General features: G+C 34.8%; 1 protein-coding gene across 2 annotated transcripts in view; it reads left to right on the forward strand.

The window, feature by feature from the left end:
• The window catches only part of LOC128548550 (uncharacterized), a 351915-nt gene that overhangs the window by 285091 nt on the left and 41454 nt on the right, over positions 1-25370 (forward strand). Inside the window, exon 20 of one of the 2 annotated variants that reach the window (XM_053523737.1) lies at positions 4069-4811. In XM_053523737.1, the coding sequence (XP_053379712.1) occupies positions 4069-4811 (743 nt within the window). The remainder of the gene's footprint in view (positions 1-4068; positions 4812-25370) is intronic. The other variant, XM_053523738.1, reaches the window with a different exon arrangement.

Consider the following 25370-nt stretch of genomic DNA (forward strand, 5'->3'; position numbering starts at 1 on the left):
GCCCGTGTAGTGACTGGTCTAACGAGATCTGTTTCAATTGAAAGACTTCTTAAAGAAATAGGTTGGGTATCACTATCAGATATAAGAAAAATACAAAAGTTAGTTACCGTATATAAAGTTCACCGTGGTATTGTGCCAAGCTATATAGCAGATCTATTTCCTAATAATGTCGCGAATTCTACTCCATACTCTCTTCGAAACGATAACAATTATGTGACAATTTCACGTCGGACACATATTTTCTCGAATTCCTTTGTTCCATCTTCAAGAGACCTTTGGAATAATTTAGAAGAATCTATCAGGAATGCTGAAAATTTAAATATTTTTAAATCTCGTCTAAAAAAACAAATTTAAACCACCTGTTGTTCCTAAGTTTTTTCTAAATGGAGAAAGAAGTCTGGCAGTTCATCATGCACGTATCAGAAATCGTTGTAGTAATCTTAATGCAGATCTTTGTAGAAATAATTTGAGGATAAACTCTACTTGTAATTGTGGAAACAGTATGGATGCAGAACATTATTTTTTTAAGTGTCCATTATATAGTTACCAAAGAATACAACTTTTTCGCGCGACACGTACGTTTCATCCATTAAGTCTAGATACTCTCCTGTTTGAAAAAGAAACTCTATCAAATGAAGAAAACTCAGTAATTTTCAGCGAAGTTCAGAAATACATAAAGTCATCTCAACGCTTTGAAAGTAGATAATGAACATATATGTGTAAATTAACTTATATATATTGTATAAACCCCCAATGTCTGTCGGCAATAAGGTAATAACGATACTACTTGTACCCACTCCGATGGCCTTAGGATGCTGAACTCTCAACAACATTTTTTTTCCTTCTCTTAAATTCTTTTGTCTTGTTTTCAAACAATATTGACATTTGGTTTGTTTATTATAATCTTCCTTTTTTGGTATGTAACCGTCTAGCTGCTATACAACTATTGTGAAATATTGTAGGGGAGAACCGTTTACTGATGTTGTTAGAACTCGTGGTTCAACCCTTTTGCTACTTTTGATATCATTAATTGTATATGCATATATATATATATTTATCATTGTACATGTTTTAAAAAAGGAGCAATAAAATATGTTTAAGCTAATAAACAGAAAAGCTAAGAATTACTTTTTGGGTACATGTACAGTCTCAGAAGAAGAGCACTGTATCTTTATTTTCATTGGTTGATCATTTGTTATGTGTTTCTAAATATAAATCTTGAGAGATCTTACCAGCTATGCAAGAGTCTGTGATTATCTCCTGTTGTGAGACTGTCACAAACTGACATACGGGCCTCATTGTATCTGTAGTTTAAATGCAGGTATTGCATCATTTTTTTGTAAATGTTTTAGTTATTGAGATAAATGTCAGATTTTAAGCATAAAATACCTCTCATGTTTTCCTGTATTTCATAACTTCCATGTAAATTTTATTAAATTCGATTCAGTAATAAGAAGTTGATAATTCATGTTTTTATCCTCAAAACCACTATAACGGGCCTTAAATTGTCAATTTCAATCCTCGCCAAAGTAGTCAGATTTCCCGGCTATATCGTGATTCCCGTGGAAAAACAAATAGTCACAGTTCACGCATAAGCCGTGAGTCCCATGAAATTTAGTATTTGGCGGGACATTACCCTACAAAAAGACTGGACTAGATATGCCCAGCGCACACCACATTTCGACATTAGACGAATCTATGTCAAATTGATTTTTCTTGGTAGAAACTTATGCTCGATCGAGGTAAGAAGGTTGTTTTTTAGATTTATGTATAATTTTTTAATTACGATTTTTATATAGTAAATTTTTTGTTCATTCTACAGAAGTTTGTAACAGATTTACTTTTCGGCGTGTGATTTCGGCTAGTTTCGGTATGTCAGGATAATTTATTAAATTTTTCAGACTTTTGTAAATTATTTCGAAAGAGGAATCTAAAATGTTTCGTTTATATATAAGCTGTAAGACTCGTACTGAAATTTGTGTAACATGATAAATGTAAAGTACTCTTTTTCAAAAACATATGTCAAACATTTTGTTTTTAATTATGGAACGCCATTACTGCATTGTATTGTAATGTATAAATCTATATGGCAAGTCTAGTACTGTGTATGTAATATATTATTGTAATTTGAAATTGTATGCCAGTCTATAGCATATACATACAATGTCCGTTTTGTTGTTTGGCATTAGATATTATATTGATACAAACTATGGTATAACGTGTGAATTGCATTGAATTTTGTTAATTTGTAGTTGTAAATAATAGCTGCAGTTTATCATTTCCGTATCTATAATTTTTCATCATAAACATTTCATATCTTTTTCATACTTCAACTTTAGACTTTTAAGTAATTAATTTTAATAATAATGGAAATAATAACTGACGTTTTTTAATCACGTGACGTATGAACTTAGTAGTACATATATTTTGTATAAGTAGCACGTATTATTTATGGGAGCCTACGGTGGTGTACCCAAAGGAGCAGTTTTATGCCCTGACGTAATTGTTTTGCTATGGTGCTTACCATATGTTATATATTTTAGCTTCTTCCGCCAGACGACTTTTACCTGGTGATGCTGTCACGACCCGGAAGTACAATACCCGAGGTTCATTTGTCTTCCCTCGCCTGGATGTGATTTTCCCAGCGCAGAGCTTTCGTCCCATGGTTGTGCCGTAAACCGCAAAGACGATGATTTTTGTTATCCTCTGAAGTCAGCTCAGGGATGCAATCATCTACCATCATAGGGTGCCAAAACGGAGTCAACGTATTCACGGTTTAAAAGGACTTTACTTGAAGATATGCTGTATTTTTGTGCTACTTAAAGTTCGAAATTAACGGAAACAACTGTGCCACGTCACGTTAAAACGGAACTGTCAGTATTAAAACTTTATATCTAGAGATACTGAGCTCAGATTATTTTCTTTCTTTCTTATAATCAGATTTTTTTTCATTTATCATTTATTCATTGTATATAATCATTTTATGTAAATTAAAATTTGTATATATTGTAAAAGGTGTTGATTTGTTCTGATAGTTATTGTCCCCGGTACGTCCTCCTGTCAGAGAGAAAAGCAATAAACATTTAAATGTCTCTTTCTCATTAACCGCATGATGAATCTTCGTTGCACACTCTCTAGCATTTATAAGCTCTACACTTCAAATGAATGATATTAGGCCATCATGACCCTCTTAATATGAAGTTCGCGTTTAATGAATGTTGCGCATTTGGTTGTATTTTAGTGACATTTGTGGAACTAAGTTGAGGTTATTAAGTAAATAAAAGAATATTATTACACAACTGTATTTTTTCCTAACTTGTCTGAATATGATTCGCAAATTTCAATATGATTTTGCCCCCTTCGATGGGGTATATTGTTCCGCTCGGTAGGTAGACCATTTTGTTTAGTTTCAGAATGTCAAACTTTGCCTGTGGTCAGTAGATGACACCAAATGTTTCGGGTAACGCTTTGTCCTACGGTTGTAAGATGATTACCTGTAGAAGATGACCTTTATTGTTTTGGGAATCAGTAAGTCAAAGGTCAAGGTCGTAGACTAAAATATTTTTCATCTCAATAACATAAGACATAATAGGCCTACTGCCTTCAAACTTTGTGGGATGTTGTGGTCAGCAGATGACTTCTATTATATTTGGGTCAGTAAGTAAAGAACTCTTTGGTCTACAGTTCACATGTTTCATAAGATAATTGTAGGTGGTCAATGAATAACTCGTTTTGTGTTTGAGGTCCTTAAATCAAAGGACAATGTCATAGTGACCTCGAAACTGAAAATCGTTTGCTCAGTAACTTAGGAACCATAGAGCCTACTGCCTTCAGCTTCATAGGATGATTGTCTTTGGTCAGTTAATGTTTTCTATTAATTTGTGACTCAGTAGGTCAAAGGTTAAGGTCATAGTCACCAATGTACTGAAACTGGGACCGGCTATTATTAGGGCCATATGCGTTATATAACAGCTCTTGTTAATCAATTTTCTTAATAATTTTGCAGAACATTTACATTATGATTTGTTAAGTGTATATATTCCATTTTTTCTGTTGATCTATTTACAGTGACGACAAAATTCAGACAGTATTACCGGACGGTCAAGAAAGCCAAAGTATGTCAGATAAAGTACTAAAGGCTATAACCAATCTGCACAGCGATCTTGAGACATTGATCATATATATAAGCTGCCATGGAAAGAAGGATGATGCAAAAGGTACATTCACTTTTGAGCTATCCAAGTCGAAAGGAATAACGTTAAATGAATTTCAGAATGCTCTAGAAACACAGCTTAAACAGCTGACTAAAGTCATGGTGTTCTTTGATTGCTGTAATCCACCAAAGATAAGCTTAGAGGGTACAAAAGTTGTCCAGATAAATGCGTGCGGGAGTGACCAAAGAGCTTATGCTATAACTAAGGATGCGAGTTGCTTTACAACATTTTTGGTTCAAGGATTGACGGCATATGCAGTAGGAAATCCCTGTGGCACAAGTGGTTGCAAGAAATGCAAGGAATACTGGCACCATCGGACAGATTATGTAACGGTTGGAAACCTGATTCGATATATTAATGGTCACATGGATGTAAATCAAACTGCTAAAATACATATGATCGAAGGAACACATGACGATATCAACATAGCATATTACACGGACGAAGAAATGCAAATAAAATTTACTGAGACTGACAGCAAGGATACTGCCGATGGGAATGAAATAGAACTGCAACTAGAATTCTTTAAAACAATGAAAAAGATAAAAGAAGAACTTCGTCGCAGATTTGACAGTAAGTTCAATCATAAAAATCAAGGTCAGTGGCTTATGGCTTAAATGAATTGGGTTTTTTTTGCCCTATCTCTAAACTGTTTAATATTGCTCTTTTACATCAATTATTCTGTCATTCCGTCCGCCGCCCGCACTTTTGAGTCTGATCCTTAACTGCCATCCATCAAGCCTTAGGGATATAAAAATAATTGGCACAAATATTCCCCATTATAAGATGATGTATGGTGGGCAATACCAGAACTTCTAGCTCAAAGGTCGAAGTCACACTTGGCGATCACAAGTCAACATGGCTTTTTTTCTGTCTAGATTACAGCTCAGATATTCATCAAAGGTTTTAATATTACTTGAAACAACTTTTTTCCATAAGGTGATAGGTGATTGCACACGTTTCAGACATATAGCTGAAAGGTCAAGGCTACACTTGAGGGTCAAAGTTTAACATGGTATTAAAAGGGTCTTATTTATATATGCTTAAGTATTCTGCCATTTATTGAGGGATTACAAAATAATTTGGCACAAATATTCCCTAAATCAGGCAGTGTGTGCTGTGCAACACCAGGATCACTAGCTCAGAGTTGAAAGTCAGACTTTGGGATTAAAGGTTTTTAGGAATCTTTTACTGTCCAGTCCTTGACTTTTTTATGCATAACACCCAGACCCCTAGTGAATAATTCAATATCACAATTCGAAGTCACACTATCAGACCCATACCACTGTCGTCAATGAAGGAATTTTCATATTTCTTGGCATAAATGTTTCCCATGAGACGAAGTGTCCTATACAACACCCAGAAATCTAACTAAAATGTCAAGGTCACATTTGAAGGCCACTCTGTCATCAATCAAGAAATTTCAATGATTCTTGACACTAATGTCCCCCACAGCGATTCGATTTGTTTTGTGACACACCCATACCAAAGCTCAAAAGTCAAGATTAAACCTGGCGTTGAACATTCAATAGGTTAAATTTTCCTTTACGGGTCATAACTCGCGTGGCGTCCGTCGTTTCTTGTTTGTGCTGCTCATAGCTTAAAAAGTATACGGCCTAGAATAACGAATCCTTTTCATAAAGCGTTTGTTGAGGCTATACCCCATTAAGACTGCAAACATTTGAATTATTTCCCCTTATTTGTGACAAATGTACCAGTGGGGACACACCCTGTGTCCTATAGACACATTCTAGTTTTTAAAAAAACCTTATGGAATATATAATGGCGCGTAGGGGAGGCATAGGAAATACAGATCTTTACAATTAAACTTCTACTAATTCTACCTGTCAGTTTTTACAAATCCCTTTTCATAAATGTGATAATTTGATACCGGTAAAAGCAAAATGCATTTATCTTCACTATGAAATAGTACGTGATATTTCATTTCATTATCTTGTACCTTGTTAAATGTTAATTTTTCATAAATAAGCAAGCAGAACATCTGAAGCAGTTCTTCTTTAACTAAACACGTATGAATATATCTTAATTATACGAAGTTTGGAGGGGTATATAGGAGTGAGGTGGTTGGTCGGTCTATCTGTCGGTCCGTTGGTTTTCATGGTTTCCGGACAATAACTCATGAAAGGCTTCACAGATTTAAATAATTTTTGGTACACAAGTTTAACATCATAAAATACATGTTAAGTTCGACTTTGAGGTCACAATGACCCAGAACAGTAAAACGGTTTCCTTGAGAACGCTTGGGCCAAGGATCATAAATTTTGGTACACAGGTGTAACGTCATAAAATACAGTCAATTTCGACTTTGAGGTCAGTAGGTCAAAGGTCAAGGTCACAATGATCTGGAACAGTTAAACGGTTTCCTGATGATAACTTGAGAATGCTTGGGCCTAGGATCATAAATTTTGATACACAGGTGTAACATCATAAAATACAGGTCAAGTTTGACTTTGAGGCTAGTAGGTCAAGGGTCAAGGTCACAATGAGCCGGAACAGTTAAAAGGTTTCCGGGTGATAACCTGGGAACGCTTGGTCCAAGGATCACGAAAGTTAATAGGGAAGTTGGTCATGACCAGCAGATGTCACCTAGTGATTTTGAGGTCAGTAGGTCAAAGGTCAAGGGTCAAGGTCACAATGACCCGCAGGGATTTTAAAGGTTGGGGCCACTAGTTTAGCCACTATAAAAAATTTACAGCCATTTTGAACCACTTTGGAGCCAATCCATTTTTTTTGAAGCCGTGTTCTGTTTTATATGCATAAAGATGGGATATGTATATAAAATAAACAACATAACACTTGTTACACTTACTTTCTATTTAACGTCATGGAAACGGTAGGTTCTGGTGCATTTTTAGTCAAAACTTTGTTAAATAAAGGTAACTCCTCGGGCCACTAGGGCCAGGCGAGCATAGACCTTTCAACCCCGCCACCCCCACCCCTTTGAATCCAGGTCTGTGTCTGGGTTTCAAAAATCTGCAAATTTATTGGTATATTTTTGTCTGGTAGCCTGAACATTTAAGTTTATTTGGCAATAATCATTTCGGTTTATCTACTATGTGCTTCTATACAAAAGTCGGACGGAATGATAAAATTAATATAGGGTTTCATAATTTTAGCCGTACGCACATTGTTATAAATTTTGTTCCCTTAAATAGTAATTGTCATTACTCATTTTTCTCTTTTTTTCATTTTAAAAGATAAAACTACATGTATTTAATGAAAAATCTTCTCCCTATAATTACTGCAACATGGCAATATGAAAGGAATGCCAATCAATTTTTCTAAACTTGCAAATTCCTTAGAGCAGTATCAACTGCAATTTATCTCAAAATTATTTAAAGTCGACATAAATAATTCTGTCTGATTCTAAACATCTTATAATGTCTAGTTTTATATAAGGACTAGAACCGCGTAAATAACGTCTCTCAGTTTCTTGGCACTGTGTATTCACTTATCCGAATTTATATTGTCCGAAATTCTCTATACTTTCTGATATGAACTCGCCGGTTTTTGCTAAATCATGATCGATTTTTTGCATGTTATGCAAGTATTTAAATTGAAAAGCATGAAATCGTTGTAAGCACTAAACTGCCTCAAAATCAAATGTCTGTTGATTCTGATCGCTCGATAAATAAGTTTGAGTTGAGTCCGCGAAATCGAAAGTACACTTTGGCAAGTGGCGGTAAAATGACGTAATTCTAAGACTGGTTTACATATTGTTTTGAACAATACCGACCAGCGACTTAGATGTTATTGGATCAGTCTAAAATCTCGCGTGCACATGTTTTTGTAAACATTTGCCTGCGGGTACGATTAAACGGTTAATTGTTTTCTGATTGTGACAGTATGTGAGATAATTAAAGCCTCGGGCGTGTATCTCTCGATAAACAAGGGGATTATAGGCAACATTCAAAATTATATTTGAAGACTAAATTATTGATTTCAGGGCTACGCAATATGGAGTTTCAAAGTAGCCCGGCAAGCGCGCTCTGAAAAAATTTAGTAGCCCTACAAAATTTTCTGGTAGTCCCCAGGATCCGGACATGGAATTTCTGAAACCTTGTCTGTGTAGACGAGGGTGACTTTGACCAGCTGTGGAGCTTCTCATGCTTACTTTTTAGTCTCTACTTAGTGAAAATTAAGGCTTGAAAACTGAAAGGCTTCACTTTTAAACACAAGCTGAAGTATGTGTATGCATGTCAAATTGTGATTTAGTTCCTTAAAGTAAGGAAAAAAAATGAAGTTCACAGTACTTCAACTACAAATCCATAAATCATCTCAGTCCTTTTTAAATCAAAAGTGTATTAGGTAATACACGAATTGTACAGATCTTGCAGATTTAGGTTAAATTACATCACATACATAACAACATTTAGCTGTCAAACAGGGCTTCCTTTCATCCAACATCAAAGGCCAAACGCCGATCGGCACCTTTCCTTTGAACTTCAGCCGCCATGTGGCTGTGTTTATTTCAAGATGTTAATGCAATTTTGTCACCAAATGTGTCGGATGATACTCAATACCGGTATTTCAAATTAAATAATGTTTGAAAATACAGGAAAATTAAGATTTACAAAAAAATCCCGGTAAGTGGCTTTATTACTGTTCGAAAAAAGGTCTCAAAGAGCCCTTCTTCAAAATTTTAAATCAAATACTGAATAATAAGTTTTACACTTTTGCATAGATATACATTGAAACATTATCAATTGCTGTAATTAGTTTTTGAAACAACAAATTGTGCCGCGAGCAGTTAATGAGGTCATGTGGTTATGGTTTAATACGTCAGAAAGCTTCATGTATCAGTGGCACGTAGAGTACAGGTTAAGCTTGGCTACAAAAGTAGTTTTGAATTAATCAAACCGAACAGAATATCCTGATCATTTTTGCAGCTGTAATTATGTTTTCATTTGAATATAGGAGGGTGGTGATGAGAAGATTTGTGTAGTGAAACAATCAATGTTAACCCCTTCTATTCCACTCCCCTCAAACACTCTGTTGTCGGTTATTGCGTCTTAGTATTGCGTCACCGCCACCAAACAAAACCCTTCAAACTCCCACTAAACCCTACATTACAGCCACTTTGACACATGCACAAAAATCTTTAAATTTTACTTTCTCTTTCTTTGGCGTATATATTGCCTCACTTCTTGTAGTTCTTGTTTCTCTTATTTTCTCACCAATTCAAAAATGAAATATCATTAAAATACTTTTTTCTAAATTTTTATATGTGATAGGCATTTAACAACTGCTGTAACTTTTTATATATGCATATCTAAATCCAAACATTGTGCATTATTAGTTATTAAACATCATGGAAAAATAGGTATCAGATGCATTCCTAGTAAAAGATTCTATATTAAATATCTTTTACTTTTAAGGACCTCTGACAGCTTTTGATTAAGTCTGCCTTATTTTCAAAAGTGCATTAAACCCTTTAAATCTTAGACTACCTAATATCACAGGAGTCTGAAATTCTATCAATAAGACCATAGAAGTTTATCTTTACAAAAAATACCCCCTATATATAAAATAAACACCAGGAATGAAACGTCAAAAACCCAGGGTCCCCTGAAAATACGCACGGAACACAGGGTGATCGCAATTTAGCGGGCGTAGTGAAGAAATAACACTAAAATACACCTACCACACTCGACAGCATTCAAATCGGATACACTTTACGAGAGTAATCAGACATTTTCTGAGGTTTTCTGAGATTTTCAGCTGTCGCCGAAGCCATTCGCTGACGTCACAACAACAACAACAATTACAGCGCCGAGATAAAGATGAAATACTTATTTTATCCTTTAAAATTTGTACATCGAGTAAATAAGTATTAGAATATTTATATGTTTACATCAGTCTATAATATCCCCTAGATTCCTTTGCAATAAAAAGATAATTTACACAATTTGATTGGGAAAACCTGTAAAGGGAGGTTACTCTTGGGATAATCCATTTTTCGATGCAGCGGAATATCTAAATTTCAGTAGTAAAATTTGATACTTGGTGTACTATGATTTTTTATATGAATAGAGCAATATGAAAATGTCAGTTATGTAATTTGATAGTAAGACAGTACGGGAATAGCTATTTTCTTATTTTATCCCGGCGCTGTAATTGTTGTTATTGTTGTGAAGTCAGCGAATGGCTTCGGCGACAGCTGAAAATCTCGGAAAACCTCAGAAAAAGTCTGATTACTCTTGTAAAGTGTATCAGATTTGAATGCTGTCGAGTGTGGTAGGTGTATTTTAGTGTTATTTCTTCACTACGCTCGCTAAATTGCGATCACCCTGTGTTCCGTGCGTATTTTCAGGGGACCCTGGGTTTTTGACGTTTCATTCCTGGTGTTTATTTTATATATAGAGGGGGATTTTTTTGTAAAGATAGACTTCTATGGTCTTATTGATAGAATTTCAGACTCCTGTGCTAATATAGAGATATTCACTCTCATGAATGAGATCCGGCGCGTCCATTTTGGGAGCCGGACCAGATCTCCTAAGATGGTGGACGAACAAAACACACAAAGGTAATAGCTAGTCAGATAACTGAAACAATACTGCATTTGGTGATGCAAACATGAAATTTGGCATGTTTACTCGTCTGAGCCTACTTTTTTCAAAAAGCCCGTTAACCACTTAAAAATTCAAAATGGCGGACATTTTTCAAGATGGCCGCCACAGAAGTTGATTTTTTACTTGAACACACCTGAGCAGAGTTTATTTTTATCAATTTTGAGAAAAATATCTCTTAAGATGCTTTGCGTGTGCAAAACCTATTTTTGATACACAAAAGACTGGTTTCAAAATCCAATGGCGTCTTTTTTCAAGATGACCGCCGTTTCATTTAAAAAGCACTAATTTGCCATTAACACTGACGTTTCTAGTCAAATCAGTTTTAATCTTATAGACAAATAACATATTTAGAGTGTTGAAGGACAGTTTTGTCTCGCCTGCGACTTTTAAAACTGATGGCGGACAGAAGTGTAACTTTTCCGATGGCAACGGCAATGACGCCGGCGGTGGTGACGTCAACGTTAAGGTTGTATGTCAAGTTTTTTTTCTCAGAAAGTACTCTGTTTATTGGATTGAAACTTCACACACGTTTTCGTAATCATTAGGCGCTGTACAAAGACAAGTTCCATAACTCTGACTTACATTTTAACAAAATTATTCCCCTTTTAATCATTAGAATTTTCAACATTAAGTCTTCGTATTAAGTTTTTTTTCTCTCAGAAACTACTGTTTAAATTGGGTTGAAACTTCACACATACCTTCATGGTCATTAGGCACTGTACAAAGCCAAGTTCCATATTCTGACATGAATTTTAATAAAATTACCCCCTTTTAAAATTGGAAATTGTAACTATAAGTATATGTGTCTCTAAATGGAATATATTCTAATTATGTTCCATAAAGGCTGTCACTGCTTGATTGGAACTTTATATAAGACAGACATTTTTAGAATTAAAGTGCATGTAGCAATCTACGTAGACACATCAATTTTGATAAACAAAAGACCTGCTTTGCGTCATAGGTGAAACAATGCAGATCTACCGTATTTGTTTCCTCTGGAAGGCATGCCTCAAGACTTTATATTTTGGCGAAATAGTTGTCACATTTGCAGCTGTATAGATCTGTACACGGGAGTCCAACTGCATTTACACCTACCACAGCATTCTGTTTTACATGCACATTTGGTCAGTTCTTTACAGCTATTTGTACCTGGTGGGTTGTTGTCCAGTGTATCTGCCTAAAGTCACCATGTTTCTCCCATTCCCATTCAGCAGGATTCTCGACTTCCATTTGGCAAAACTGTGCCTGTTCTCATATGCTACCAGCTAGGTATGCAGCACGCTTTGTGTGTTCGGCAAAGGCTGCTTGAGTTGGGGGAATAGCATCATATGACCTCTGTTTTGGGGCAGACATATCCAGCCTGACACAATAAAGATGACAAACTTTTCAAGAACCATCTTGTCCTCATTATTCACCACTGACCGATATACTCCTTGGTTCTCAAAGACATCTGTCACTTCCCGGCAAACATTCCAAGTTCTACAAACAGCCTTTCTACCCTTTCCCCGGAAACCTGAGAATACAGATTGACATGGCCGAATGATTGAATGACATCATGTATGGGAATCCAATCCAAATTTGTTCCCTGTTTGAAGGCTATCCACAGCTGCACAAGGTCAAGCCCTTCCAGCTCAGAAAATACATGAAAAGCGATGACAACAAAAACGAAATGAGATCATGGCGCTAGACGAAGGGTTACTAGCAACAGGAAGTCCCACCCAATTGGTGCAGTTTCTCGGGGGATAATGATAACAAACAAAGACAAAATCAAACAGGGAATGCCACGCACCAAAAACGCAGCCTCCTCAAAACGAAACCCCCAGCGCGCAGACTCGTGCACCACACACACACACACACACACACACACACACAAACACACATACACTCAAAGCCAACACATAAGGACAAAACGAACAAACAATGGAACATAGTGGGGCACCGCCTTGGAACGGTCAGTGGCAAAAACACCACTGGGGAGCTTAAACCGGTTTATGGTGCGCACCCAACCTCACTCTTACCCCCACCATGTTCCAAAGACACGGGACAGTGTAAATAAAAGTAATCCCCTCCAGGTGAATCTCTTACACACGCAACGGAAACAAAAAGGCATGGCATGTAAAACACAAAAATGCTCGTGTATAAATATATAAAAAGCAAACCTTAAGAACCAAAAACGTATGTACTCAATGCCTTTTCAGAAGACAGAGCAACAAGAGAAACACCCTTAAGGGCCCGACGAAACAGGTCAGAAGACAAATATCAAAACAGTTCAGTCCTGGTAGGATTTAAAAACTGCTAGACTGATTTTTTTTTATTTTTCGGCCGACAGGCATGTTGAAATGCACACATAAATAACTGCAATTTTTACCAGAGAGGAAAAGACTGTATGCAATCAGGAGAATAAGTCTTGAAGGTCTGACGCCATACAGTCATGAGGAATTCGATATACGGATGTTTATGCACGCATACTGTTGTGGAGGGTCATAAACAGCTTGCCCTTAAAGCTAAAGACACAGATTTAGTTGCCACCGCTGTTCATGTATTTTCTGAGCTGAAAGATCGTGGCCTTGAACAACTGTAGGCAGCCTTCGGACAGGGAACAACTTTGAGATGTAATTCGATAAATGATGTCATTCAATCAATTGGCCATGGGAAAGCGTATTGCTTTCTTTCATGCATTTACAGGTTTTGGTGTAGTGTCAGGTTTCCGGGGAAAAGGTTAAAAGACTGTTTGACAAACTTGGAATGTTTGTTCGGAAGTGACAGATGTCTTTAAGATTTTAGGTGTATATCAGCCAGTGATATCTAATGAGGACAAGGGGGTTTATGAAAAGCTTGTCATCTTTATGTAAGACAGGTCAAGTTCTATAGCAGATATTAATGGCGTCACACTGGACATGTTTACCCGAAAACAGATGTCATATGATGCTCTTGCAGCTCTTGCCAAACACACAAAGCGTGCTGCATATCAAGCTGGTCGGATATGGGGACAGGCATTTTTTGCCAAATAGAAGTTGAAAATCCTGCTGAATAAAGATGGGAGAAACAATGGCCCAGTTGTTCAAAACTTTCGTTAAATTTAACGAATCGTTAAGTTAACGGTTGTTAAATTTTGATTATTACGTTAACTAACGAAATGTTAAATTTTCAGTTGTTGAAAGTGCTGTTAAAAATTTTGTTAGCTAACGAAGCGTTAAATCATTTAACGAAACGTTAAAAATTTTAACGAATCATTAAAAATTTAACAAGGACATCATATCCCATAATACACCACTTTTTACACTTCCTCTTATAACATTGAAAAAAAATGCTTCAATACCAAAAAATGTGTTACCTTGGCCTTTTGTGTAGCTAATAGCTTTTCATGTTGTCCATTCTTGCATATAATTTTTATGCAGTCCCTCTTTCTTTTAACTAGTAATGTCACTGACACTTGTTTTTGTAGACTTAACTGACGACAGCACATTTAGTTGGTTGTTGTTCTAGTTCAAAATACAAAACAACAAGTCAACACCATGTAAAGTGCCAATAATCTTTCATATTTTGTCACACGTTTTCGCTACCTTCTCTTTTGTTATTCTCCAAAGTTTATCCACTTCATATCCCAATATTTCCTAGTTACTTACAATACATCCACATTCAGGTATAATTCTGCAAGTTATATCAAGGTTATTATCCAAGCACTTTTGTTATTCTTCCAATCTTATGTAAAACTACATCTTCTTCTAAGAAATGTCAAAGGAAGTACTGACTGGATTAACTCCCTTCAATTTTGAGGCCCCACCTCGGGGTATTGTATACCTGTTGTTATTTTCTTTTATTTAGACAGTCGATTTGATTTGTGTCCTGTGGAAGCTGTTATCTCTGATCACGTGTACTTCTCAAATATTATTTAGGAATATAGAAACAATTATTTTTAAGAATGACACAGATTTGCTTTTAAAGTAAAGCAGCAGTTTATGTTCCTAAATATGAGCCACGCCATGGGAAAACCAACATTTTTTTTGGTTGGGTTTAACGTTGCACTGACACAATTTTAGGTCATATGGCGACTTAGAAAACCAACAGTGTGGGTTTGCTGTTCGCTAACATTTTCTCTAATGCAATAGGCTTTGAAAGCAAGCAGCATCCAGGCAGTCTGGTCTGGATCAATGCTGGATGCAAACACACTATGCTGGTTTTTTCATGCTGCGGCTCATATAACTATCTCCCTTTTGTTGATCATGAAATGGTTGATAAAGACTTTTTTAAAAAGATTTTTCATTGAAAATAGTAGAAACATACGGCTTTAAAAACCAAGTTTTAAACAGAGGCAATAATCACAAAAAGATGTAAAAATAAATTAAACATGCATTTTACAATTTGTACATAGAAATTTGGCTCTATTTTTTATTTCTAATTTTGTACATTTTAGTTCCTGTTTGAATATTAATTGTCATCTTTAATAATCACCCACTTTAGAAGATATACTTTAGTCTAGCAAATTAAACCAGAATTACTTCCCTAAATTAATAATTTAAAGGTCTTTGAACAGAATATATTAAAAGTGAAAAATGTCATTAGATACAATCAAAGAAGTACAATGTATATATATTTAAAGCTCTTGGTACAATTGATTAAATGTGCATGGTCCAAAAGTGTAGCACTGACCCTTAAGATAGGTGCCTGGGAATTACATGTGAAACTCTGTCTCATTTTCAGGCAGGGTTTTATGCTAAATAAAAATAAGAATGCTTAGAAATATTCATATCAAATTTGTCCTGCATCAGAACACTTTAGATCTTACATGAGACTTGACCCCCTAACTGTTACCAGAAGTTTGAGGCTATACATTTATACCAAAAAGTAATAAAGCTTGTTCCATACTTGTAACATTAAACAGCTATTTGTAAATTTGGTAAAAATGAAAATGTATAGTCTACAAAGAAAAAAGAAATGTACTTTGCCTCAGTATGTAAGTGACCAGTATGATTATGTCAAACATTTAAATTACAGACATATCTAAATACTCCGAAGCCGGATTATAAGATTGAATTCTTATCCCAACAATAAAAAGTATAATTTTTTACACTTTTTTTAAAGAAAAAATGTTGCAAATTAAGCTACATCAAGTACCATTTTGTAGACAGAAATGACTCAAAATGTGTTATTTTGTATTTATTCCATTAATAATTTGACCTTTTGCTGCTATATATGCCACAACAAAACATTTTCACCATTCACATTATAATCCAGAACTTGATATGAGTATTTTCCGATTTATTAGATGCATCTAGTATCTTGTTTTAACTAGTATTTCCAGCAAAATATATTTTTAACATTACCCAAAACTTCAGCTACATTAAAAAACAATTTAAGTGCCTCATTAACAGTCTGTTACATGAAAACTGGAACTTCAATTCCCAAATGCAGTAAAACTGCATGTTTTCAGTGACTATGACATTTAGTATTTGATGTATTTAGATTTCTCAAATGAAGTTACTTAAGGTTAAATTTTGCAATATTTGTCTATTTACAATGAGAGAATCAATTTTCAGCTTATTAATTTCCAGAAAATCATGACTTCACATTGATATCAAGTGCATATCAATTAAAGGGGGGTAATTTTACACCATACTGCAAAACATGCATGTGGGAATGCAGACTTGTGTAATTGTTTTATTGTTAAATGGTGGTCTAAACATCCCTAAGTGTATATAATTAATCAAATTGTTCTCTTTTATAATACTTGTATTTTAGAACCTGGTTGTAAAAAAAAAATGTCTCTGTCTGTCAGTAATATTATTACAGACAGACTTTTTAGATAAAAATTATTAGTAAAATACAAACTGAAACAGAGAATCAGCCAAAAAAAATTTTGGAGATAATAGAATATATTTAAAAATCCATTTCATTGCCTGAGATTACTATCACAAGAGTAATATAACATGTTATGATTTTAGACAGAATAAAACCACATGGAGGTATGTAAAATCATGAATAGTGAAAATATTAAATATCAAAATGTAATATAGCTTAATTCTTCTGCTAAAATGCGGCTGATTTAATAATATGTGACCATAAATATTTACCAGAATTATTATGTATCTAACAAATCATGTAAACAATATCAAACTTTTTTTTGGACAAAGTAATAAGGATTTGGCGATTTCTGTATTATATCATTCAAAGGTACAAAGTGAAAAAATAAAAGATAGAACTGCATGATTGTACAAAAAAAAGATGAAAAATTCGTTGTCCAAGTGTATGAATTTTTACTTTCTGCTGTCTTATATACTTTTTTCCAGTGAAACAGTGAAACTGGAAATATATATGTGCCCTTTTGAAATATATATTTATCATATTCTCAAATCCTGTTGCATTATTTGGAAAATATAGATCAGCCCTAGTCTTATTCAATAGGTAAACTATATAGTTGAGTAAATGTGGCACCTGACAGCATTTTACTTACTCCACCATTCATTACATTCTCCTACATATGTAAAATGAAATTCTTTTGGTGTATTATACCTAGATGTAATGTATAAATGAGTGTGGACAGAAAAATAGCTAAAAAGTCCAACTTAATTTTCCTTTCAAAAAATTATTTGCATGCAGTACATGCAATTAATATCAACAGTACTGTAATGTTTGTGGAATTTAACTTCAAATCCAAGCAGGTACTAGCTAGATACTTTGCTAGTGGACTAGCCTGTGACATGTCCAGGAAGCAGCAGCTGTGGTTAAACAAAGTTAAAGATTTCTCTATATTTTATAGTTAAATTTAAACAATTTTAAACTCCACTAACTATCCAGCAACTAACTAATTTCTAACTGTAGAAGTCCTTATCTGCTTTCTCCTTTTCAACTATTCTGTCCACCATTATTTTGCATGTCATGATTTTTGTGAGTGTAAGATTTCATAGCTTATCTTTTTATGATTTATAAAATAGCAATGATACATATGTAAAAGGCCCTTGACTGCATAAAATGTGTTTAACAAACTACTTAAATTCTGTATTATCAAAAATATATAAGAATGCATGTATATTAGCAGCCTAAATTCATTTCCAAGTTCAACTTATAGGTGTATTTAAACAGAGATGTCTGGGTAAATCTGAATCATCAGACATTTCTAAAGACTGAAAAAAGTAACCATTTGTTAGAATGATTATCAGATATTAGGTGTGATACCATAATTTAATTCACATGGCAGTCATTAAAAGGTACTATTTTATATATATCTTTAAGCAGAGATATAACAACAATTTTAATTTCACATCATGGCTTAAATTTAAAAACACAAGCTTTGATTTGCAGGTTGTGGGGAGTTGGTGTTTAAAATGTAATAATAACCATAGTTATCATGGTGATGCTTATGCAGTATTTCTGGAGGCAGCATTTTGAGTTAATAAATATTCTGAATGAATAAAGTAACCATATTATTAACATCTTAAGGTCATGCATATCCATGGTCCTCTCTTAAAATTTTCTGCAACATCTAACATTGACTAGCTCCTGACTATGATATTTTTCATTTAATTTTTGTTTTTAAAGTTGTGAATATAGCCAGTCTATATTATCCTAGGTCCAACATTACCATCACTTTTCTGAGACAATATCACATTCTGTAAAATAGACTGGCACTAATTTTGTCACTATTATGGAAAACAAAAATAAAATCACAAAAATCTGAAATTTTGTGACAAATTCTTTGCTGTCAGTCTAGTGGCTAGCCTACCTCTAGGCATACAGACACTTAATAGAAAAATTACGGGGAAAAAAATGGTAGTCTCATAATAGCAGATTCAAATAGTCCTCAGTTTTTTTGCTCTGTCACTAAGAGCCATTTTCCATATTTTCTTTGCAATTTGTTTTTGCTAAAATGACATGACAGACCTATGCTGGACATGTAGTTAGCATTTTCATAATGAAATAACAACATGACAAAATATTTCATGGAAACTTAGATCATACACCACCAATTTGGGGTCTCATTCTTTAGCTGATTTTGCAGTTTGTAAATATTTTTCTTGCATCAAACATGACCCCCACTTTTCTTTTGATTTTTATTTAGCACTGACAATATTCTTCAAGAAAATGTAGTTTACAGACATTTAAAATGGGTCCTGATGTGTGCTGCGGACATAATGGAAATAGGTCAATGTTATATAGAATAAAGAACAAAAACTATTTAGTGTGTTATAACCTCTAACCCTCTTCATAACACTTACCACTAAGTAGGTACAGATACTAAACATTTATTTTGAAAGTGACTACAGTTGAACCGGCCTAAATGGCCACCTTTTAAGCAGCCACTTTTCTTAAGCAGCCAATCAGCTAACTTCCCAAACTGACTTCACATTCTTATTTCAACTTGTCTGAAGCAGTCACCTGCTTTAAACAACCCCTTAATACTTCTAAATCGGCATCAAAATAAAGAATATTAAATAAACAGTCACAGGAGATATACTGCCTCAATGGCTCAATGGTTATGTCAGGTGTTCCATTAAGGCAAGCGCCTGCTCCCTGTGAGTGCAAAGACAAAATTGTACGATGGCGAAGTATGACAGTATGATGGTGAAGCGTAACAGTACGATTGATAAGTGCGACAGTACAATGGCAAAGTGCTGTATTAAGATGGTGATGCACAGCAATACAATGGCTATGCATGACAGTACGATGGTGAAGTGCGACAGTACGATGGTGAAGCGTGACAGTACAATGGTGATACTATAATGGTCAAGTGCGACAGTGCAATGGCAAAGCATGACACTGATGATGAAGTGTGATAGTTTGATGGCAAAGCACAAAAATATGACGGGCTGTCACCATCGTACTGTTGCACTTAAAAATGCCAGCATACTGTTTGCGCTTCGCCTTCATACTGTCGTGTTATCAGAATTGTACAGTTGCCATTGTACTGTCACGCTTGGCTATCTTTCCGTCATACCTTCTCGCTTCATGCTCATTGGGAGTAGGCGCTGGCCCGAATAGAACACCATGGTTTTGTGTGTCTCTGTTGTGTTATACCAAATATGTTGGAAAAGTACTGGTAACTCCCTTGCTTGACACTCAACATTTAACTTGAGGGGTTGTTTCAGATGATTTTATAAGCTTTTGGTCACACTCATGTTATAATTTATCATAATCATGCTACTTCTAATAATTATAAATTTATTTATTTTGCTTAGTATCATAAATGTCAATCATATATTGTACCTGTCCAATTCTTTTTAATATACTCTATCTATTTTGGCAATTCAAAGAGTTTTTAATACAAATTTAAATAAATACTATAGGTACATTTTCAAAATATATACTTTACCAAACTTATTGGCACTTTAAATATTTTAATACTTCTAAATGTTGGTATTTAATTGCAATAAGTAACAATTTTTATTACCTCCCTTTTATAAATACAGCACATGAATCAAGCATGTTTCTTACTTACATAATATGTTTTTCATTAGTATTGACAGTTTATGCAACAGAAATAAAGGTACATAGTACACAACTAGGTTAGTTTTATACAGAATAAAGAACATTTTTGATGGTAGAAAATTGCACAGGATCAAGTGTTTTGCGTTACTCTTGTCAGGGCCTCATTCACTTTTTTTATTTTGATATGTTGTAAGCAGAAAAAATCGAAATAATTTAGTAAATAAAGAAAAGTATACACTTGAATTTTAGTAGAGATTTCTATAAAAAAAATAGGACAGTTGATTGTTAGGCACAGTGTATTTACCTATCGATTTTCCTTTGTCATATTCTCATTGTTGTAAGCAACTTCAAAATTTGTTGTTATTTTTTGAGGCTGTGTTTACGATTGCAAATAAATGCAAAGGAAGTGGAGATCAACATGTATTCCTGAACTAATGAGAAGGGGTATCTCCTGCTTTTCTCTCATTCTGCATTACTGGCTTTTCCAATAAACTATCTGGCATTCCAACCATATTCAGCGAGGTCAGGAAGTATAACGATGAAATATTTGTTTCTTGAATATTGTTTTATAAATGCTGTACCCGTAGTAAAATTTCTCTTATCTTATATCAGTTTTATTTTACACAGGCCTATTATACTGTACTAGCTATACATAGCATGCTTGAAGAGTTTGGTGTTGTCAGTCCTTCAAAACTAAATGAAATGACATGAAATCATGAGAGCTGTTGACAAAATCTCTCAAAACAAGTTTCAGGCATGTGTTTCAAAGAAATGTTGTGAAATACACAAGTTTTGAAAATAATTGGGAAATATTTTGACATGGTAGCCATCTTGAATTTCTTCGTTAAGTCTTAACGAACATTTTAAAGTACCTCCTGAGGTGAATTAAAATTTGCCTTAAAGTTATCGTCAAACTGCATAGTTTAACAGAATTGTTGTACTAACGTTTCACCAACATCAGATTTTTTAACGAAAAAATTTAACGAAATATTTAACGAAGCTGCGCTAATTTAACAAAATTTTTATTGTTAAAAATTCTGAACAACCGAACAGTTTAAAAGCAAAATTTAACAAAATAATTAACGAGCCTTCAGCTATTTAACGAAAATATCTTCATTAAATATTTAACGAAAGTTTTGAACAACTGGGCCAATGTGACCTTTGGCAGATGTACTTGACAACAACCCACCAGTTGCTAATAACTGTAAAGATCTGACCAAATGTGCATGTAAAACAATGTTGTTCTGAGTGTAAATGCAATTGTTTTGGACTCCCGTTTATGGATTTATACAGCTGCAAATGTGACAACTATTTGGTAAAAATATAATGTCTTGAGACATGCCTTCCAGAGGAAACAAGTATAGTAGATCTGCATTGTTTCACCTATGACACAAAGCCGGTCTTCTGTTTATCAAATTTGATGTGTCTACTTGGAATGCTATATACACTTTAATTTTAAAATTGTCTGCGTTACATAAAGCTGGACCACAAGTTCTAATCAGTAGGGACGGCCATAAAGGGACATAATTGAATAACATTCCATGTAGAGACATAAAAACTTAACGTAAGAATTTCTAATTTTGAAAGGGGGACAATTTTGTTAACATTCATGTCAGAGTTATGGAACTTGGCTTTGTACAGTGCCTAATGACCATGAAGGCGCATGTGAAGTTTAAACTCTATAAACCTAACAGTTTCTGAGAAAAATACTTTATACGAAGACCTAATGATGACAATTGAAAGTTAAAAAGGGAGATAATTGTGTTAAAATCTAAGTCAGCGTTATGGAACTTGGCCTGGTACAACGCCAAATAGCCACAAAGGCATGTGGGAAGTTCCAACCAAATAAACAGAGTAGTTTCTGGGATAAGGACTAAATATACAAAATTAACGTTGACGCCACCGCCGCCGGCGTCATTACCGTCCGGCCGGAAAAGCTACGCCTTAGTTGGCCGTCAGTTCCTAAAGTCACAGGCGAGACAAAAACTGTCATTCAACACCCTATATATGTTATTCGACAATAACATGCAAATTGATGCAACTAGGAGTGTCCGTATTAATGGCAAATTAGTTCTTTCACATAAAACAGCGGCCATCTTGAAAAAAGACGCCATATTGGATTTTGAAACTAGTCTTATTGTGTCTCAAAAATAGGTTTTACATACTCAAAACATCTTAAAAGATATCTTTTCCTCAAAATTGACATAAAAGAACTCGGTTTAGGTCTGTTCAAGTCAAAAATCAACTTCCTGTGGCGGCCATCTTGAAAAATAGCCGCCATATTGAATTTTCAAGTGGCTAACGGGTTTTTTGAAAGAAGAAAGCTCAGACGAGTACACATGCCAAATTTCATGCTTGCATCACCAAATGCAGTATTTTCCCGAATAATTGACTTAATCGGCCCAGCTATAAGCGGTTGTATTCAAATGAGATAATGCATCCCCAGATGGTAAGTAGTTTGAATAGATCGACACTGCTCCGGCAACGACATAATACTTTAATGCAAATAAAACAGAGCTAAATTACCTATGATTTTATATGAACTGGTGATCAAATTGTTTTTGGCGTTTAGAAGCCATATTCGAGCGGAATTAAATGGCTACTTTTGAAATCTCTCTTGACACGAAAACCGAATTTGACTGTCGGTGAAGAAAATGCACTGGGTACAAATACAAACACAGACGTCGATATTTAGCTTGCAACATATGATAAAAATCTCGAAATGTCACCGGCTCAGTTCCGCAAAATATCAACTGCTCAGTTTCATAAATGTCTGCGGCAAGATTTCAATTTGTTGTTGCAAATACATATATTTTCAAACTTCTTTGGTTATGTTTACTGTTAAAAAATTAAGCGTACATAATCTTAAGATACCAATTTAATTTCAGGTTGTTGCAGAAATAAACTGCATTTAATACAAATTTGCATTTTAAAAGCAGTATGCTGAGAAATGTTGTACATCATATTGTGGTTAAACGTAAGCACAATGTTTGAAAAAAAAACTCGCTTGCTTTCTTTGGACACTATGACCCTGTTGTTTGGCTTTTTTATTGAAAAACTATTATTGGTTTTCAGATGTAATGTCCTTGAATACATAAATCCTTAAGATGTAAGCGACAAAAGCTTTAATAGTAAGTTTTTAGCCCACCATCATCAGATGGTGGGCTATTCGAATTCACTCTTCGTCCGTGGTCCGTCCGTCCTTCCGTCAATCCGTTAACAGTTTCGCATCTCTACAGAAACTACCGAGGGGATTTAGACCAACCTTTGTCAGAATAATGTATTGGTACCCTAGTTGTGTCCCCCTGAAAATCAGACTGGTTCAATAATTTTTAAATGAGTTATGACCCTTTGTTTGTTTTTATAATTTCCATATTTATATAGAGAAAAACTTGAAAAAAAATTGATATTTGTAATTTAGCATCATCTAGTGGTTCTCTATCAAGTTTGATCAAATTATCCCACTAGGGTTAAAATATGGCCCCGCCCCTGGGGTCACATGGTTTATATAGACTTAGACTTATAGGTTATATAGGGAAAAACTTTAAAAATCTTCTTGTCCATAACCTACAACATTCAAATTTGGACCACATGTATAGTTTTGAGTGGCTAGATGAACCTTGACATGAGCTGACCTTGATCTTGACCTAGTGTCCTTCTTCCACATTTCTGTAGCTACAGTTTTCAAATTTGGACCACATGCATAGGTTTGTGTACCGAAATAAACTTTGACCTTGATATTGAACTAAAGACCTACTTTCACGTTTTTGAAGGCAGAGGCTTCAAATTAGGACCACATGCATAGTTTTGTGTTCCGAAATAAAATTTGACCTTGATTTTTAACCTAGTGACCTACTTTCACATTTCTCAAGCTACAGCCTTCAAATTTTGACCACATGCATAGTTTTGTGTACCGAAATGAACTTTAACCTTGGGATTGACCTAGTGACTTACTTTCACATTTCTGTAGCTTCAGCCTTCAAATTAAGACCACTAGCTTAGGTTTGTATTCCAAAATAAATTTGACCTTGAGATTGACCTAGTGACCTACCTTCACATTTTTGAAGGTACAGGCTTCAAATTTGGACCACATGCATAGTTTTGTGTTCCGAAATGAGTCATATACAAGGTCGTCATGTGTCGTCAACAATTTAACTGTTAACACTAGATGTCACAATTTTAGCCAAATCTTAATGAAACTTGGTCCGAACATTACCCTAAACTTAATATGGAGGTATTCGTTACGGGGTCATCTGGTCTCAAAAGCTAGGTCACAAGTTAAATTTATAAGAAATTCTTGTAAACACTATTGAGTCCACATTTTTTATTTCATCTTGATGAACATTTGGATGTTTTTTCTTTGTAAAATCTAGGAGAGATTCAAAATTGGGTTACTCTAGGACACTAAGTCAAATCATAGGAAAGCCTTGTTAACACTCTGTAGACCTTCATAAAATATTTTGCCAGAATGTTTGACTTTATCAAATCTAGGTCAAATGTATCACTGGATTACTTGAAGTCTTGTTTACTTTCTAAACATCATATTTTCGATTTGATCTTCTTAATTCAAGAATTAAAGATGGCCTCTAAAGTGTGAACAATGTTTTTCTATAATCTGACCAAGTGACCTAGTTTCAATAACTAGGTTTTGTTTTTGACCAATATTTTGTAAAGACATACATTTTGACAAAGTTTTAAGAAGGTCAATCAAAAATTAGTCCTCTAGAGTGTTAACAAGGTCTTTCTTTGATCTGACCTAGTGACCTAGTCTTGTTTCTGAGCTCATTTAATCCAATTTTGAATTTAACTTAGATTTTATAGAGACAAACAGTCTTGTCCAGCCTGTAACTCTTCCGTCCATAAAGGGATTTCAAAATAAGTTAGCATAAGTGTTCATCATAATGAGACGACGTGTCATGCGCAAGACCCAGACCCCTAGCTCCAAGATCAAGGTCACACTTAGCGGTCAAAGGTTATCATAAGAAGGGGAGCGGTGGTCTAGTGGATATGGTGTCGGCCGCTCAATCCAGGGGTCGTGAGTTCGAGCCCCACTGGGGTCACGACCATGACCTCTCATATGACACTAGTACTGGTTTTTCCAGGAAGCGGACTTGAGAGTGGTTCAAATAAGCTTGAAGCT

Source organism: Mercenaria mercenaria, chromosome 14 (genome assembly GCF_021730395.1).
Source record: "Mercenaria mercenaria strain notata chromosome 14, MADL_Memer_1, whole genome shotgun sequence".
Taxonomy (NCBI): Eukaryota; Metazoa; Mollusca; class Bivalvia; order Venerida; family Veneridae; genus Mercenaria; species Mercenaria mercenaria.